This window comes from Cetorhinus maximus, chromosome 16 (assembly GCF_964194155.1).
Source record: "Cetorhinus maximus chromosome 16, sCetMax3.hap1.1, whole genome shotgun sequence".
In the NCBI taxonomy this organism is placed as follows: Eukaryota; Metazoa; Chordata; class Chondrichthyes; order Lamniformes; family Cetorhinidae; genus Cetorhinus; species Cetorhinus maximus.
This window is the reverse complement of record NC_135894.1, coordinates 16,627,277-16,645,085: the sequence shown is the minus strand read 5'-3', so window position 1 is coordinate 16,645,085 and position 17,809 is coordinate 16,627,277. Positions and strand designations below refer to the sequence as shown.

Below are 17,809 nucleotides of genomic sequence, written 5' to 3'. Positions count from 1 at the left end.
TGCCAGGCAATGACCATCTCCAACAAGAGAGAATCCAACCACTCCCCCATGACATTCAATGACATTACTATTGCTGAATCCCCCACGATCAACATCCTGGGGGTTACCATTGACCAGAAACTGAACTGGACCAGCCATATAAACACTGTGGCTACAAGAGCAGGTCAGGGGCTAGGAACCCTGTGGAGAGTAACTCATCTCCTGACTCCCCAAAGCCTGTCCACCATCAGTCCATGAGGCTCAAGTCAGGAGTGTGATGAAATACTCTCTACTTGCCTGGATCAGTACAGCTCCAAGAACACTCAAGGAACTTGACACCATCCAGGACAAAGCAGCCTACCTGACTGACACCCCATCCACCACCTTCAACATCCATTCCCTCCACCCTTGATGTACAGTGGCAGCAGTTTGTACTATCTACAAGATGCACTGCAGCAACTCACCAAGGCTCTTTTGACGGCACCTTCCAAACCTGCAACCTCTACCACCTAGAAGGACGAGGAAGCAGATAGATGGTAACACCACCATCATGGAAGTTCCCCCTCCAAGTCACTCACCATCTTGACTTGGAAACATATCGCCGTTCCTTCACTGTCACTGGGTCAAAATCCTGGAACTCCCTCCCTAACAGCACGGTGGGTGTACCTACACCACATGGACTGCAGTGGTTCAAGAAAGTAGCTCACCACCACCTTCTTGAGGGCAATTAGGAACGGACAATAAATGCTGGCCTTGCCAGTGATGCCCACATCCCATGAATGAATAAAAAAAATTACATGTCCTACTTTAAGGTGTGATTTATTCATTCGCAGTAAAATGAGTCTTGTGCTTTTGGTAAAGATCTTGATGGTCAACAGGTTCTGAATGAAATATTTGGAAAAATCTGCAAATGTTGGAAATCTGAAACAAAATCAGAAAATGCTGGAAACTCTCAGTAAGTCGGTCAGTCAGCACCTGTGGTGAGATAGGTTAACATTTGGACGTTAAATTATTCATCAGATATGACTGTTCCTCCTGACCTGGAGCATACATGGGGTTCCTGGCTCTCCTAGATTGCCCTGGAGCCTCAGGGAATTGATCTCCCGACAGGTGCTGTGAGCAATTTGGGAGAAAATCAAAATGAATATTGATTGGTGAATCAGATTTATCTTGTTAATCAGCGACGGGTGGGAGCATACATTTCTGGAGATTCTACAGTTCAGCTGGTGTTTGAAATGTTGAGGCCGTTTGCGTTTGCCCTCTGTTATCTTTCTGGGATACTGGTTCTGACCTTTAATGATGCTACCATAAAGCCAATATTGTCTCAGTTTACCAAAGCAGCTGTAACAAAACCTCTAGAATATCACCTTGTGCAAGACCTGTAATAACACTTGTTGTAGTAACCGATGTCAGTGTGATCCCCTCGACTAGTTTTGATCATTTAAAAGCGACAGCGAGAAATGTTCTAGTTTTTCTGCTTTTTTATTTTTTTCCCTTCCCAGGAGATTACATGGTACTGGTGGATAGGGAGTGACTGTTATTATGATGCATAAGGCACTGTAATTGTATGGGGACACACTGAGTGGAACTGTCCCTTATTTTCTTACCTTAACTCATGATCCATTAAACTAGAGTAGACAGCCTAGTCGTGCACTTATTGCTTATAAGCCTTTTCAATAAGATGCACATTTTCAAACTCCACATCCTTGGATAAGACTTCATTGCAGCTTTATGGCACTCAGACTGGATGGTTGTCTGATTTGTCAGTCACCATAAGCAAACCAGTTTTACACTCGTTCTCTCCTCTCCCACTTTGGCAGCTCCTTCAACTGTTGGCCCATTGTCACTCCTCCACTTGGCCACAGCTGATAGCAGTTTACATGCACCATTCTCCAAGAAAAAAAGGACCATAGTGTAACTCTTTTTGGTTACAAAACAAATAAACTAAATTAGATTCGACGTAGAGCAAGACACTAAACTAAAGCAACTGAAAACAATTTAATTTTTAAGAAAAAAATCAAATCTGTCAGGTCACAAGTTGTTTAAACCCTTCCAGTTACAGAATAATGTAACTTCAACTTTACATGGCTGTCAATTCAACTATTTACTTTAATAAGATAAAATTATACCCTGTTGCTCCAAGTGGTGACTTAAATGTCTCTTCTAACTTAATCCTCTTCCTAGTTGAATTTTCGCTTATAGAAAACAAAAGTAAGTGTGTAATCTGGAATTATCTTGTATATTTTAGCAGTCAGCTGTGGTTCAGTGGAATCATCACTCTGAATAACAAACTGAGAGGGAGACCGAGAGAGAGAGGAAAACAGAAACTGGAGGAAGGGGAGAGAAAAAAACGAAAAAATAAAGATTTGCATTTGTATTGCGCTTGTTATGGTCACCAGATGCCTTGAAGCATTTTACGGTCACTGTTGTAATGTAGGAATAGCGACAGATAATATGCATACAGAAAGTTCCACACCAGCAATCTGATAATGACCAAATCATCATTTTTGTAATGTCGATTGAGAGATGAATATTAGCCAGGACACTAGGGATAACTCACCTGCTCTTCTTTCAAATAGTGCCATGGGATCATTTACATCCACCTGAGTCAGGTAGATATGACCTTGGTTTAATGTCTCATCCGAAAGACAGCACCTCTGACATTTGCAGCACTCCTTCAGTACTGCACTGGAGTGTCAGCCTTGATTTTTGTGCTCAAGCCCTGGAGTGGGACTTGATCCCAGAACCTTGTGATTCAGAGACGAGTGTGCTACCAACTGAGCCACAAGACTGACGCACAAAAGAGAGAAACACAAACGGGGCGGGGGGGAGGCGAGAGGGCAAGGATGAGAGAAACACAAAATGAAAGAGCGATGGAGGGTGAAACGCAGACAGGGGGAGGGAAAGCTCTCATTGGCTTGGCATGTGTGCTGCTGTATCATCTAAGTTATGGAAGTCAGAAAGCTTTGGTGCTTCTTTCTGAGCACTGAGCTTCACCTCTCACCTTGTGCGGGGTGGGAGTCAGTGAATTCAATTAGGTTTAGATTTTTTTTTCTTCATTGGCCGGGATTTCCTGGCCCCACCGCAGTGGATGTGGCGAACCAGCCAAAAACCCATTGACTTCGGCAGCACCGGTAAGGCCCACCCATTATTTTTATACCTTGCAAAAACAAAAAAGTGTGCCAAAACATTATCTAATCTTAAGTTTTATTTTTCAGTTATGTGATTCATCACCATAAAACGGAGTCAAATAATTTGTTTGGATCTTGATGATAATGAGACACTTGTCAGGTCAATGCAGTAAGACTGGGAAAATGTCACCTGATCAAATGCCATGTGATCAAATGTCACATGATCAAACTCCAGGAAGACGTCAAACCAGAGTTGGTAACCTTAAGTGCACATTTGGAAATCATAGGTGTCCTGCATATAATGGATGGAGAGTTATTAAGGGGAGAGCACCAGTGATTGCTCCTGGAGGTTGAGGTTCCATCCCCAATGCTGGGAGCACACTTCTGGGAAATTGGCCCTCTGGGCAAGTTTTGCCGGCCGAATGCGCTACTTAAAATGGGGCTCGATTTGCTTTTTGTTGCTGATGTCCGTATTGGAAGAGAGACTTCTCAGTCTAACGTTACATGTCGGTAATTAATGAATCTTTGTGCTGTCACAAAACCCAACTGAAATAGCAACGTCAAGCCTGAGCTTCCCTTCCCCGCCCCACATATGAGAAGTTGTTCAGTCCTGAAAGTCTTGACATACTTTTCAAACAGAATGTTATTGTTAGTTGGCACCTCAACAAAAACCAGCTAAGTATATAAAACACAAGGCAGCATAAACACATACACAAAACAAAAGTACGGGGTTGGGGTGGGTTGCTGTGGGGGGGAGGTAGGGAGGGTGGGGTAGATGGGGGGTGGTGGAGGGGGGTGCAAATGATCTTTAGATAACAGTCAAACATCCATAAGTGTCTTGTTTTAGAACAAAGACTCAATTGTTTTCAGCTCCTGAGCAGGCTGAGTGAAAAGCTGGCCGCTTTAACAGTACCTGCTGTTGATGGAAAGCTTTACAGGAAGCGGGCTGTGGTTAGGTGAGGGAATGCTGCCAGCAGCCGATGATGTAAAAGGCAGCAGTCGTAACAGAACTTTCCATTCTTTCAGGATGTGCTGCATATCTTTTCAGGGAGGATGGTTAAGGCGGCTGGTGCTAACCTTCCACAAGATGTGAAGTAAAATAACATTTTCCTTTTCCCAGTCCAGTTTGCTGATCACACTGAGAACTCATTGACGCCAACAGAAACCCATATATAGCTCGCATCAGCCTGCCTCTGAAATATTCAGCTAGATGGAGAAGTTTCCTTGGCATCACCTTGCTTAATACCCCCATTTACATTACCTTTGCAACCTCCTCCAGCCCACCTGCCCTCTGGGATCTTGCGTATTCCCAGTTTCCTTTGCCCCACTATTGGTGGCCATGCTTTCAGCTGCCTGGGCCCTAAGCTCTGGAATTCCTTCCCTAAACCCCTCTGCCTCTCTATTTCCCTCCTCTCTTTTAAGACATTCCTTTAAGACTCAAACCTACCTTTTTCACCAAGCTTTTGACCATCTGCCCTAATATCTACTTCTGTGGCTCAGTGTCAAATTTTGCTGTATAATGCTCCTGTGAAGCATCCTGGGACATTTTATTACATTAAAGATGCTATATAAAATTTAAGTTGTTAATTTGTGGGGGGATGATTGTGATTAAGATGTATATTAAATACTGTTTTTGGAGTTGGGGGAGAGAACTTTGAGATCAGGGGAATTTATATAATGCCCTACTTAGTCCATACAAATCCCTAACCCAAGGATTCTCAACTGGGCTAAGAAGGTTTGAAGGAATCCACCAAAAATGGCCAACCTGGGGAAGGCGGGTCTCATGCTCCCACTCTCTCTCTTGTGAATATTTACTAGACTTTCAACATTACATTTTCTGATTTTCAATTTTTGAAATACTTTTGGAGTTTAATTGGAAGCGAACTTTCAGATACGTGTTTACCAGATAAACATACATTTTGCGTGTCTCCCAGGAGTCGCTGAAAGCAATCTGCTTTAAATAGTTGACCAATTATGCGGAGCAACACTTCTGCAAGCTATTCTTACCCAACTTCAGTGGTTTCACTTTCTCTAAAGGCCTCCCCTTTACCCCTTGTACTGATGAGATGATTTTTTTCTTGCCCCATTCACTTTACTGTACACAAAAAAGGGCCCTTTAGGTTTGCCGAAGATAATATAATGGTTAAAGCTGGGGGCACAGGCTGTGGGTTTTGCTACTTAATGTGCTTCATGCTAGCATCTGACAGGTTGCATTGCAACTTCGTCATAACAATGTCAGGGAGGGTGTTTTAGCTTTACTGAAAACCCAGTATCACCTTTGTTCTAGCACCTAAAGACTCATCCAAAACTTTAGTCTGTATCTTGTCCCACGCCAAATCTCATTCACCTGTCACTCCTGACCTCCCTCTCCTCCAGCCCTCAAACCCTCTTAAGATATCTGCGCTTATCTAATTCTTGCCTCTGGTGCATCCCCGATTTTAATTGCTCCACCATTGGTGGCCGTGCCTTCAGTTGTCTAGGCTAACTCAGGAATACCCTCCCTACACCTCCCTGCCTCTCTACCTTGCTTTCCTCTTTTAAGGCACTCTTTAAAACCTACCTCTTTGACCAAGCTTTTGGTCAGCGGATACATGACCAGGACACCAGAGAGAACTCCCTTTTGCTGTTCTTCAGAATAGTGCCAAGGGATCTTTTACATCCACATAAGAGGCTAGACAGAAGCTTAGTTTAATGTTTCATCTGAAAGACAGTACCTCTCACAGTGCAGCACTCCCTCGGGAATGTCGGCCTTAGTTTATATGTTCAAGTCTCTGCGATGGGGTTTGAGCCCACTGCATTCTGACTAAGAGGTTGGGAGCGTTACCAGTGAGCCGAGGCGGATGGTTAACAGAAACTTTCTTAAACATTTGTTTCAATGAAACTTTTTATTGTTGATTCAGGTATACTTTCACACCTGTGCATGTGTTTAGTAGCCTATTCTCCCTGAGGGCAACTTTAGTGTTACGATGTCACAAGTGTTCAGCAGCTTGCTGCTAGCACGTACAAATGTAAAATAAAGTACAAGATATAGAAAGCACTAACATACGTTTATACTGGCAAAAAGGTTCTGAAGTTCATTTCTGCCAACAGACCATTTTGGAAAATCTGGTTTTATGACTAGTGCTTCTATTTGACAGTGGTCTCTTCAATACTATACCAGGCATCATATTTTAATTGGTAGCACTCCCACCTCTTCATCAGAATGTAGTGGGTTCTATATATCTTGCGCACATTCCGGAACAGCCTTAGCTTCTAGGTCAGCTTACATGAGGCTTGTAAAAGCTGAATTTAATGGTTTTTGAACTGGGTGGCATTCCCCTTCATCTTTGAAGGATCTGATTAAATTCCATGGAGTTTTAGCAAAGGCTTAACTATGTTAAAAATGTTTTCTGTGTGAAATGACTTACGATCAAATGGATCTGAAATACAGCCCATGGCGGGTCAATCCAAAGGCAGTATTCTCTTTCAGATAATAACTGCAGATGGCTTGTTTGACCCACAGTGAATATAATTTAATACGTTGATAAATCAAATAAAGAGCCAGTCCTCTGGGAATACCATTATTGGACGTCAACTCAAATATGTGGGGGGATAAAAAGACAGTGAAGTGGAGAAGCTGAACCATTGGCTTGGTCTACAGCATTATATGGAAAGCACCTTTTATTTTCTAGAATGTTCTGTCCAAGCATAGTAATTATTTTGGTGGGGTTGGGTGGGGAGGGGGTGGTAAAAGGTTTTAGACCATGACTGACTAACTCATTATGTGTGATTTATAATTTTATGAATTCCTCTAAAGCCAAGAAGGATGTGAACAGTGCGGCGAATTGGCAGAGTATGGCTAACATGTCTAACTGTGCTGACAGCAGAGTTTTCCTAAAGGGTCAAGCCTGATCCCACCCCTTCTCTACTCACTGCCACGTTCCCATCACAAGTCAAAAGTCTCAGCGTTTGAATCATGTCGACCATTGCTTGTTTTACTTCAGTGGTTTTTCAAATTTTCCATGCGTGGCTCTCCCTGCAAATATTGGTTTATAAGTGTAGGTACATTTCCCTTCAACAGACAGAAATCTGAAAATTGGTGAACCCTGGAATCCCCTCACAGACCCCTCACTCTCCCTCCTTCTCCAACTGTGATTGATGGAGTCTCGTCTGAAAACCTATAAATTCATTAGCCAGTCTGTTTTCTATTGGAGGCTGCATTTTAATGTAACAAATCAGAAATATAGGGTGAAGTTTTAACATGGGGGAATGGGTGATAATGGGTGTGGGTGGGGAGGGTTATGTTCCCAAAGGATTGAAGCATGTCAGTATTATATATTTTATGTATCTCATGAGCAATTAAGTGATGTTACTAGCTTCTAAGTGTTTATTTACAGATTTATTTACAAGAGTTTTAAAATATCTCTGCAATCACAAAATGCCTGCACTTATGTTTACAGTTCAGCTTCTAGGTCCTTTCAGTTGTGCCTGTTTATTTTGCTCTGAGTCCCACACCCAGGCTTAACCAATCAAGTACAGTGAGCATAGATCAGTCACCAGACTCTCATAATCAAGCACAGATCAATTAAACCATTGAACACTACAGTTGGGAAACCAGCTGCAACCTGGCAACTTCTAGCTTTTGCTCAGGTGGGGCAGATGGCAAGCAGTCAACCCTCTCCCAGGAGGCAGGCTGGTATTTCAAATATGTCAGTAATGCTGGAAGTCTGATTTCACCAGATTTGTAGGTATAAATGTGGGCGGCTGGGTTTCCCTGGGGCTGAAACTCGGTTGCACTGAGGAGAGGACAGCTCGAGGAGAAGGCAAGCGTCTTCATGGTACTCCTTGTGGGCCAGGAGGAGCGAGCGTGTACTTTATGTGGTTGGGTGGGGTGGGGGTGGGGGGGTGAAGTGAGGAGCTTCAGTGGACATCACCAAGAGTGGCTCAGCAGCACTGCTACTGACCAAGCTGGCTGACTCTGGAGGGACGTGTCTGCCGGACTGGGTCTGCAGCAGGTGCTGGGGGAACGAACGAGGGAAAAGCTACTTGATCTTGTCCTCACCAGTCTTCCTGTCTGCACCTGTCCTTGACCACTTTGGTAGGTATGACCATCTCCACATCGACCTTGTAGAGACAAAGTCCTGTCTTCACACTGAGGGTACAGTCCATTATGTTGTGTGGCATTGCCAGTGCACTAAATGGGATAGACTCGGAACAGAACCAGCAGTTCAAAACTAGCCAAACGTGAGGTGCTGTGGGCCATCAGCAGCAGCAGAATTGTACTCGACCACAATCTGTAACCTCCTGGCCTGGCATATCACTCACTCATTACCATAAAGCCAGGAGACTAACTCTGGTTCAGTGAGGATTGCCGGAGGGCATGCCAGGTGCAACACCAGGTGTATCTAAAAATTAGGTGCCAACCTGGTGAAGCTACAACAACACAGGAATACATGCATGCATAACAGTAGAAGAAGCATGCTATAGACAGAATTTGGCAATTCCAACGTCAACAGATCAGTTCAAAGTTCTGTAGACAAGGTCTGACTCCCCAAAGCCTGTCCACCAACTGCAAGTCAAAAGTCAGGAGTGTGGTGGAATACTCCCCACTTGGTTGGACGAATGCAGAAGGTTTAACACATCCAGGACAAAGCAGCCCACTTGATCAGACTCCATCCACCGCCTTAAACATCCATTCCCCCCACCACCAATACATAGTGGCAGCAGTGTGTACCACCTACAAGATGCACTGCAGCGATTCCCCAAGGCTCCTTTGACAGCACCTTCCAAACACATGACTATCGCCTAGAAGGACAAGGACAGTAGGCACATGGGATCACCACTACCTGAAAGTTCAGCTCCAAGCCACACAGCATCCTGGGACAGGACCTCAGCCTCTCCCCATGTTGGACTGGATCGCATCCTCTCCCCATCTCTATATTCTGCATTGAGCTAACTTACTAACAGCTAACAGTTGCTGATTTGATGGATCCCTAAATATTGGGGGAGACTTTTCTTACCTCTGCTGTTGGAAATATCATTTCCCCAGCTGCAAAGATCAAGAAACAGGGTGGAGTCCCATTTCGCATAGTTTCCTTCCCTTTTATACTGCTTGCAGGAGTTCTGTGCTTTCTGTATTTCAAACGAAAGCAGGAGAGTTTTCTGATGTCACGATCAAGAGTTATCCCTTAACCAACACTTAAAATACATGATCTGGTCATGACCATATTGCTGTGTGTGGGGGCTTGCTGTACGTTAATAGTTGGCTCTCTTTCCTAAGTGCAACATTTTAAAAGAGCACAATTAACTGTAAAGCACTTTGGACATCAAAGGCACGAAATAAATGCAAGTTTGTTTTTGTTGTTCTTTCTTTTAAACAATTTGCAGGAAGAATTGAACCCTTTCTCTTTCCAGCTTTTTGTGGTGGTGTGGTTCATTGGTAGAGTACCCTTACTGAACAAAAGCTTCTTAAAGTCCATTTTGAAATTTTGAATAGACCTAGCCACAACATCTTGACAGGGAAGGAGTTCCAGATTTCCACTACGCTTTGATTGACAAAGCACTTCCTGACGTCGGCCCTGAATGCCTTGGTTCTAATTTTAACCTAAAGTTACAAAGGTGCAATATTTATGCTGAAATTATATCCCTATATGACTTCACCTTTCTTTGAATTTGCCTCAAGGGATGATGAGATCTAGTTCATATATCAGAACTTTGTATAAGTAAATTTATCTTGAATCTTCTTCATTTGTGCGTGTCTGCGTTGGCTCAGTTGGTAGCACTCTTGCCTCTAAGTCACATGGTTCTGGATTAAGTCCCGCTCCAGGACTTGAGCACATAAATCAGGACTGAAGCTTCCGTACAGAAATGAGGGAATGCTGCCCTGTCAAAAGTGTCATCTTTTGGATGCGACATTAAACCGAAGCCCTGTCTGCCCCCTCATGTGGTTGTAAATGAGCCCAAGGCTCTATTCAAAGAGGAGCAGGGGAGTTGTTCCCAGTACCCTGGTCAATATTTATCCCTTTAATCAACATCACAAGAACTGGTTATCTGGTTGTCATCAAATTTCTGTTTGTGGGAATTTGCTGTATGTAAATTGGTTGCCACATTTCCTGCACTACAATGGTGACTACATTTCAAAAGCACTTTGGCTGTAAAGTGCTTTGAGACGTCCAGGATTCCTAAAAAATGCGATATGAATGCAAGCTTTTTTTGTACTGTACTCCAGTTTTATTTATTTTGCCCCTTCTGCAGGATGGCCTCCTCAGCCTTAAGGATGTAAATGTGCGATTTTTGTGAAATTGCTTTACATTGAGAGGAACTGGATTATTTTGGGACCCTCAGACTTGATCAATTCTTATAAGTCAGCCCATATTAAATCATTCCGTTAAGTTTAGGCACCTTTGCCTCTGTGCAGACACCCAAATTGCATCTGTTGTCGTTGAATATAACTTGTTGACCCCAACACTATATATACTAAATGCATGGCAACAATGCTAGACAACAAGGAGTTCTTTTGTCCCAGCACCATCAATATCTTAAAACTGCGCAGTACGAAAATAACAGTGCAGCGCTCCTGTTTAGCTCCAAATGACTATCAGCAAATCTGTTAGTTCAGTGGTTGTAACAGCTTTTCAGAAGTGGCTCAAATCTCAATCAGGGCGTTTATTTCTGTGACCTAAAAATTGTTCCTACCAGCCAAAAAAAAGTGCTGACACGCCATGGGGAGAAGAATAAAACACATTGTTGAAGTATTTCATTCTCTTTTTCTTTTGATTCAGGATTGACCGTAAAATGTCCGACAGTCAAACCAACTACAAACTGGATGAAGCACAGGAAATAATGAATGAGCTGAGAACCATCAAGAAGTCAATTACTTTAGGAGAGAAAGAAAGGCAGGACCTTATTCAGGTAAGACATTCCTTCCTTATTGCACAGGAAAATTTAGCGGACTAGTAACCCAGGGTCCTAGACTTAATAACCCAGATAACAGGAATTCAAATCCCACCATGACAATTTTGGAAACTTAATTCAATTTAAAACAAAAAGAAAATAAAAAACAAGCATTGGTAAAGGTGTCCCAGGAGCTGTTGGATTATCATTAGAAAACCAACTGGTTCATCGATATCCTTTAAGGAAGGACTCTTGCTGTTCTTGCCTGGACTGATCTATTATGTAACTTGAGTCCCATGCCAAAATAGTTGACTTTTAATTGCCCTTTGAAGTGTTTTAGCAAGCCAGTCTGCTGTATAAAACCAGGAAGGTGGTGCACCACCACGCTCTTAGGGCAATTAGGGATAGCAATAAATGCTAGCTTTGATAGGAACATCCCTATCATGAGAATTTGTAACCGTAACCCTATTCTCTCATTCCATTGGTTCATTACCTTACCTGAGAAGTATTTTTTGGGAGTAGCAGGACTTTTGACAAAAAAAGGATACTAGAAATAATTCCTTGCCCTCAATAAGGGCTGCATTTTTTTTTGGAGCATGGATGTGAGAATTAGGGCGGCAAGAATCTGCAATCTGCAGACTATAAACGTGACTCTCCTTCTGGAAAAGGAAATAACCCCTGGGAATTTGAATGTTTAACACTGCATGCCAATTAACCATAGCAGGAGCTTACAAGGCCTTAACAAAAGCACTAAATGACTTTATTGCTGATCAAGGGGTTTTCAAATCTTGTTATTCTCATTCCAGTCCCATTGCTTTTATTGAAAGCTGCGAACCCCCACGTGCTATTCTTCCGGGAAGAAGGGACAGTCTGTGCTGTGTTCTTCTTATGACAGTTACTGATGTTTGGTAATCAGTGAGCAGATTGGAAAATGTTAGTTACCTCTGACTTTGTCCTACTTTCCTCTGCACCCCACCCTCCACCCCAAGAGGAAAAATTTGGCTTCTCTTTGGCATTTTGTCCAGTGAATGATCTAAAATGGGAAACAAAAAAGCTTGAACGGTTGAATGAACCAAATATCACTGGCGGATTGCCCTTGTTGCCAAAGTGCTGATCCTCATGTTGGGATAGACAACAATTTCTACCTGGTCAACCATTGGTGGAAGAGCATGAAGACGGTGATGATGAAGAAACACCATTGTTCAATCTCGCACTTAGCCACTAGCTCAGATACTGACACTCCATTTAATTTGAAGGATACTTTAGAGGAGCGATCCTCACATGGTGAGACACTGGGCATGAGTGGCCTGCAGCTGGATCAGTGGGCAAGGGTAGCATAGGTGCCAGCTCACCGGAGGATGTGGTCACACACAGGAGCCTTGCTCAAGAGGACTGCAATAAACATTTGGATGGGGCAGGCTACAGAAAAAGGCTGATGGGTATGCAGAATGAAATGCTTGATGCATTGGCAGACCTGCCAGAAAGCCTGTGTTCAATGTTGAGAAGCATGACAACTTGGCACAGGTGTTGGAGCCCATTGAATTGGAGTCCATTAGCACACTTGTGGACCAAACCATGATGCATCATCTGATATCTCAGTTCTCATTGCACCATAGGAGGAAGCTGCCCAGTGTCTGGTTACTGCAGTGGAAACTCAGACGGAGGTCATGCAGGCTCAGTCTGCTGCCATCATGACTGTAAATACCAGTGCTCATAGGGGCTCACAGGCTCTCTCAGCAGTTCAGGGGGAGGAGGTGACGTAGGGTATTGTCAGTGGACTAGTAATCCAGGTACCCAGGGTAATGCTCTGGGAGCTAGGCTTGAACCCCACCACGACAGATGGTGAAATCTGAATTCAATGAAAAAAAAATGACCATGAAGCCATTATTGATTGTCATTAAAAACCCATCTGGTTCAATAATGTCCTTTAGGGTCTGGCCTAAATGTGACTCCAGACCCATAGCTGTGTCCTCTAAAATGGCCTAGCAAGCCACTCAGTTCTCAAGAGCAATTAGGGATGGGCAATAAATGCTGGCCTAGCCAGTGAAGCCCCCATTCCCACGAATGAATATAAAAAAAAAGCAACCTGTCCTGCAGCAGATTACTAGGATTGCTGAGGTATTGCCCCAGGGAATTGGTAGTGAACCTCCTGTCCGCCCTCAGGATGACAGCACTTTTCCTCCCAACAGTGCCACTCTGCCATTTCCCCTGCAGTTGCCAGTTAGCCAGCCTAGCCTGCTGGTGCAGTTCAAAGCCAGGCCCTTTAGGCCCAGAGTTGCTGGAGGTCACCTCCAAGACCATCTGCGATCTCCCCTAATAAAGTCTTCCACCAGGTGTGCTGCAGCCACTGGGGTAGCACAGTGTAGGGGAACCAGGACAGAGGAAGGGAGATGGAAGACAGGCACTAAGGGAATGCACAAAGGTGATTTGTTTATGTTGGTATGCAGTATGGATTGTTTTCAGTTATAAATTTGGTTTGGAATGTTTATTTTGTGTTGACTTATATATTTGCAAGCGGATGCCAAGATGGTCAGTGACAGACGAAGATAAGGTATGGGACTCTTGGTAAATTGGGATTGTGTCACTGATACTGCAGTTAAATGTGTCGTTCGAGGGCAGCTCGGCCAGAAGTGTTTGGCTAAGTTACCTCCTCCCTCTTCCTCTTCCTGCTCCTCAGCAGCTTTCCATGTAGCTGGTGAAAAGGGTTACACCCTCTTGATGCTGAGGCTGTGCAACCAGCAGCAGGCCACCACAAGTTCGACACATGCTCCGAGTGCTGCAGGGTTCCCTCAAGAGTGGTACAGCCAGCAGAATCATTGTATCAGCATGCTAGTGGTCTGCTCTATCACATTTCATGAGGCAACTGAGGTCATGAGACATCCTTCAGTTTATGTGAAGGCTCAGGTGCAGATGACACAGTGGAGTGCTGCAAAATGAAGGCATCGTGGGCGTCATTCTGGGCGTTGATCTGGTATGCTCACACAGCAGCTGGACATTGAGGGAGCAGTACATCACGGAGTTGAATTGCAGGGCCCACAAAGCAATTTGTGTCCAATCAGTGGCACCCTGCATCACAAGGAAGCCTGCAAGCCTTGTGAAGCCATGTTCTTGCTCTGTCTACTGCTCTCTGGCAGGAGAGAATGAGATGTATTTAGCTCTCTTTGAATACAGAGTCTCAGTGGCGTCCCAGAAAGCAGAGTGGACAGAAAACTGAGACATGTTGCAAACATCTGCAACTCCAGCCAGGCACCAAAGGACCCACGGATGCCCCATTTTGGATTTTTGAAGACTATTGTATTGGCCAAGAAATGGTGCTACGGAACCAGATTTTACTCCTCTATTTCTATTTGATGAAATGCAACAAGTACAGTTGTCATTCTTCAAGATTAGTTACTACGAATCTCCATCAGTGGCAATCCTCCACATGTTTTCTTTGTCATCAAAAGGTTTTTGGTCGAAATGAATATCTTAATCTTAAACACAATTAGTTGCAGGATAGCTCAATGTTAACAAACCTTTAGAATCAAATTGAAGTCTCTGAACAAGCAGGTCCTATGCATGAAGTAACGGCCTAAATTTTGACTTGTTGAGGGCCATGACGGCGCTGGATCTGAAAGTGAGAAGTGGCTGAGGGCATGACTTATACTTTGACTTCTTGCCTATATCAGGAAGAAGGATTTCACTAATTAATAGTCCAAAAACAGTATTCAGTAAAGTGTCAATGAACAAAGAACAAAGAAAAGTACAGCACAGGAACAGGCCCTTCGGCCCTCCAAGCCTGCGCCGATCATATTGCCCGTCAACTAAAACATTTTGCACTTCTGGGGTCCGTATCCCTCTATTCCCATCCTATTCATGTATTTGTCAAGCTGCCTCTTAAACACCACTATCGTACCTGCTTCCACCACCTCCTCTGGCAGCGAATTCCAGACACTCATTGCCCTCTGCGTAAAAAAACTTGCCCCGCACATCTCTTCTATAGTTTTCTCCTCTCAAAGTTCTTTCTTTGGTCTTTGCCTCCACAATACTCAAATTTGGTACAAGTGCAGCGGCAACATGTTCTGTTTTCCATTCTAAATTGGAAAGGAATAAAACCATGTGTGGGTTATTTTTCTTTGGAGTGAATGACTGTAGTGATGGTGATTCTAACCCAAGGGGCAGGGGTTTGTTAGCAGAATGCTCTGAATCTGGCTCAAGATCAACTTATTCCATTGAACAGAGCACTGCCTCATTTTCCTTTAATCACACTTCGGATGTTGTGTAATTTTATCCCCTCGGTTGCAAATGGTTCTTTTCAGGTAATGTCTCCCTGATCTCTACCTTTCGGTTCCTTTTTTAATTCTCCTACCCTTTCCCCCATCTCCTTGCGATGGATTGGTTGTGGCTAGATTGATCAAGTAGGTGGCTTTACCCAGACCAGCATGAGCTATTAGATGAGAAAGGGCACACGCACATGTGCGCACGTCCTGAGCCAGTATGTTGAGCGCCTCGGATTTTACGTTGTAGCAAGTGAAATAACCGCCAAAGGAAAGTGGAAAGCGATCCTCTTGAGTGTGCGGCAGTAAAACATACAACCTGACTGCACCGAGCACGCCTAACTCCAGGTCATACAAGGGAGTTAATGGACCTAGTGAAAGCACCCTTCCAGCCAAAGCCATCTGTGATAATGCAACGCTTTGAATTGAATTCAAGAGTTTGTGCCCCGGGAGAGTCCATCACAACATATAATGGCCAACCTCAAGCAGTTAACGGAATACTGCGGCTTTGGGGACTCATTAACCAATATGCTGAGGGACCGACTGGCGTGTGGAGTCAAGGCCGATGCCATACAGCGCCACTTGCTTGCCGAAGTCGATATCGTCTTTAAGCACCCCCTAGAAATCTCCCTCGCCATGGAAAATGCTGCGAGAGGCTCACAGGCTTTGCAACACATGGATAATGGGGCCGTACTCCATGTGGGGTGGGAACCTGCCTCCGAGTGTGGTGTGAAAACCGGACCTGCAGAATTAAAGCGCAATTCAATGTTCACTATGAGAAACATTAAGAAGCCTAACAGAAGCACTTCATCAACAACTTCAAGATAAAATTGCTATCAATGTGGAGGTGACCACGGAGCAGATACCTGTAAATTCAGAGCGGCAGAATGTCATTATTGTCATTAGAAGGGACACATGGTTAGGCAATGCCGAACAAAGATGAAACAACTTACAAGACAGCAAACAAACATGATGGAGTTAACAGGTACAGCAAAGGCTGAAGCTGCTGATACTGATGTGTACGGCTGTGAAAACTGAGCCTGTTATGGTGACAGTACAAGTAAATGAGAAGCCACTGCGTATAGAAGCGGATACTGGTGCCTCAACCATGGTGGTTGGAGAGCAAACTTTCAGGCATCTTAATGAAGGAAGACAGCCAATAAACCTGGAGCGGACAACCACCAAGTTAAGACGTTATATGGGAGAATCTATTCAAGTCAAGGGCATTGCCACTGCCCCAGTCTGTTACAAGGGACAGACAGACCAACTGCCTGTGATAATCATAAAAGGGGAGGGACCCAGTCTTTTATTGGATACAGAAGATAAAACTCGACTGGTCCGAGATATTTCGCCTAAAATCAGATAATATTGTAAATACTCGCATTCCACAAGAATTAGTGCTATTATTGAATTTCTTAGATCCTTTGCCTGTGTGTGTGAAACAAATTTGGAATTGAACGAACAGAGATACGATATTGAATTGAATTTAATTGAATTTAATTGTTCACTGCCTGTTGAAATGTTCAGCTGGCGGGCAGGCTGAATAGGCCAAGTGGCCTTTGCATTTTTTGCGAAACCTCATCTATGGGCGAGAAGCGGTTTCAACCAGTGATTTAAAAAAAAAATAAAAACTTTTAAAGCTCATGATTAACACGTGACTCTGTCACATGAGGGGACATGTTTTCCTTATTTTTCCATTCTTTATTTTTAGTGCTAAAAATCTTCAGCTCCCTGAGGCAGCCCTGTGACTTCAAGGAGCTCTCACTGGCCGTTAATTGGCCAGTCAGCGTGAGATCGCGGTCGGGGCCCAATATCAGGTGGCAGTTGGTTTTGCAGCCACTCCCGGGCCCACCCGTCGAGGTAAAAATCCTGCCCTTTATTTGCAAGGTTGGCCAAACTCACCTGGATCTGAAGAATTGAGACCGCTCCGTATCAGAAACACGGAATTAAGCCATCAAGACGGAATTTTGTTGTGGGGGTCGAGAGTTGTGGCCCCACCACAAGGTAGAGAGCCACTCTTGACAGAACTCCACAGTGCGCATCCAGGCATATCAGAGATTGAAAATGCTTGTGCGAAGCTATGTCTGGTGGCCAGGCATTGACAGTGACATCGAAACCATGGTCAAGCACTGTCTCCCACTGTCAGCAACAACGGAAATTGCATGTTTCAGCTCCACTGTATCCCTGGGAATGGCCTGGTCGACCCTGGGTTCGACTACATGTCTGTTATGTAGGTCCATTCTTAGGTACCATGTTTTTGTTAATTGTAGACGCACATTCAAAATGGATGGATGTGTACGAAGTCAAATTCCCAACATCAAACGCAACTATCGAGAAGCTACGTCACTGTTTCAGCATGAAATCGTCGTTTCTGATAATGGTACAGTCTTTACCAGCACCGTGTTTCAGAAATTTATGGATCTGAAAGGAATCCGCCGTATAAAGACAGCTCCTTGGCATCCCTCATTGAATGGCCTAGCTGAGAGGGCTGCGCAAACTTTTAAGTCTGGTATGAAAAAGCTATCGGAAGGTACCCTGGAATCTCGGCTCTCAGTTTATCTTAACTTATCA

The 17,809-nt window shown here is 44.0% G+C and overlaps 1 protein-coding gene across 2 annotated transcripts in view; it reads left to right on the top strand.

Moving 5' to 3' along the window:
* Positions 1-17,809, top strand: part of wwc3 (WWC family member 3) — a 233,251-nt gene that overhangs the window by 141,746 nt on the left and 73,696 nt on the right. For both annotated transcript variants that reach the window (XM_078559419.1, XM_078559418.1), the window contains exon 6: positions 10,871-11,000. In XM_078559419.1, coding sequence (XP_078415545.1) covers positions 10,871-11,000 — 130 coding nt within the window. The remainder of the gene's footprint in view (positions 1-10,870; positions 11,001-17,809) is intronic.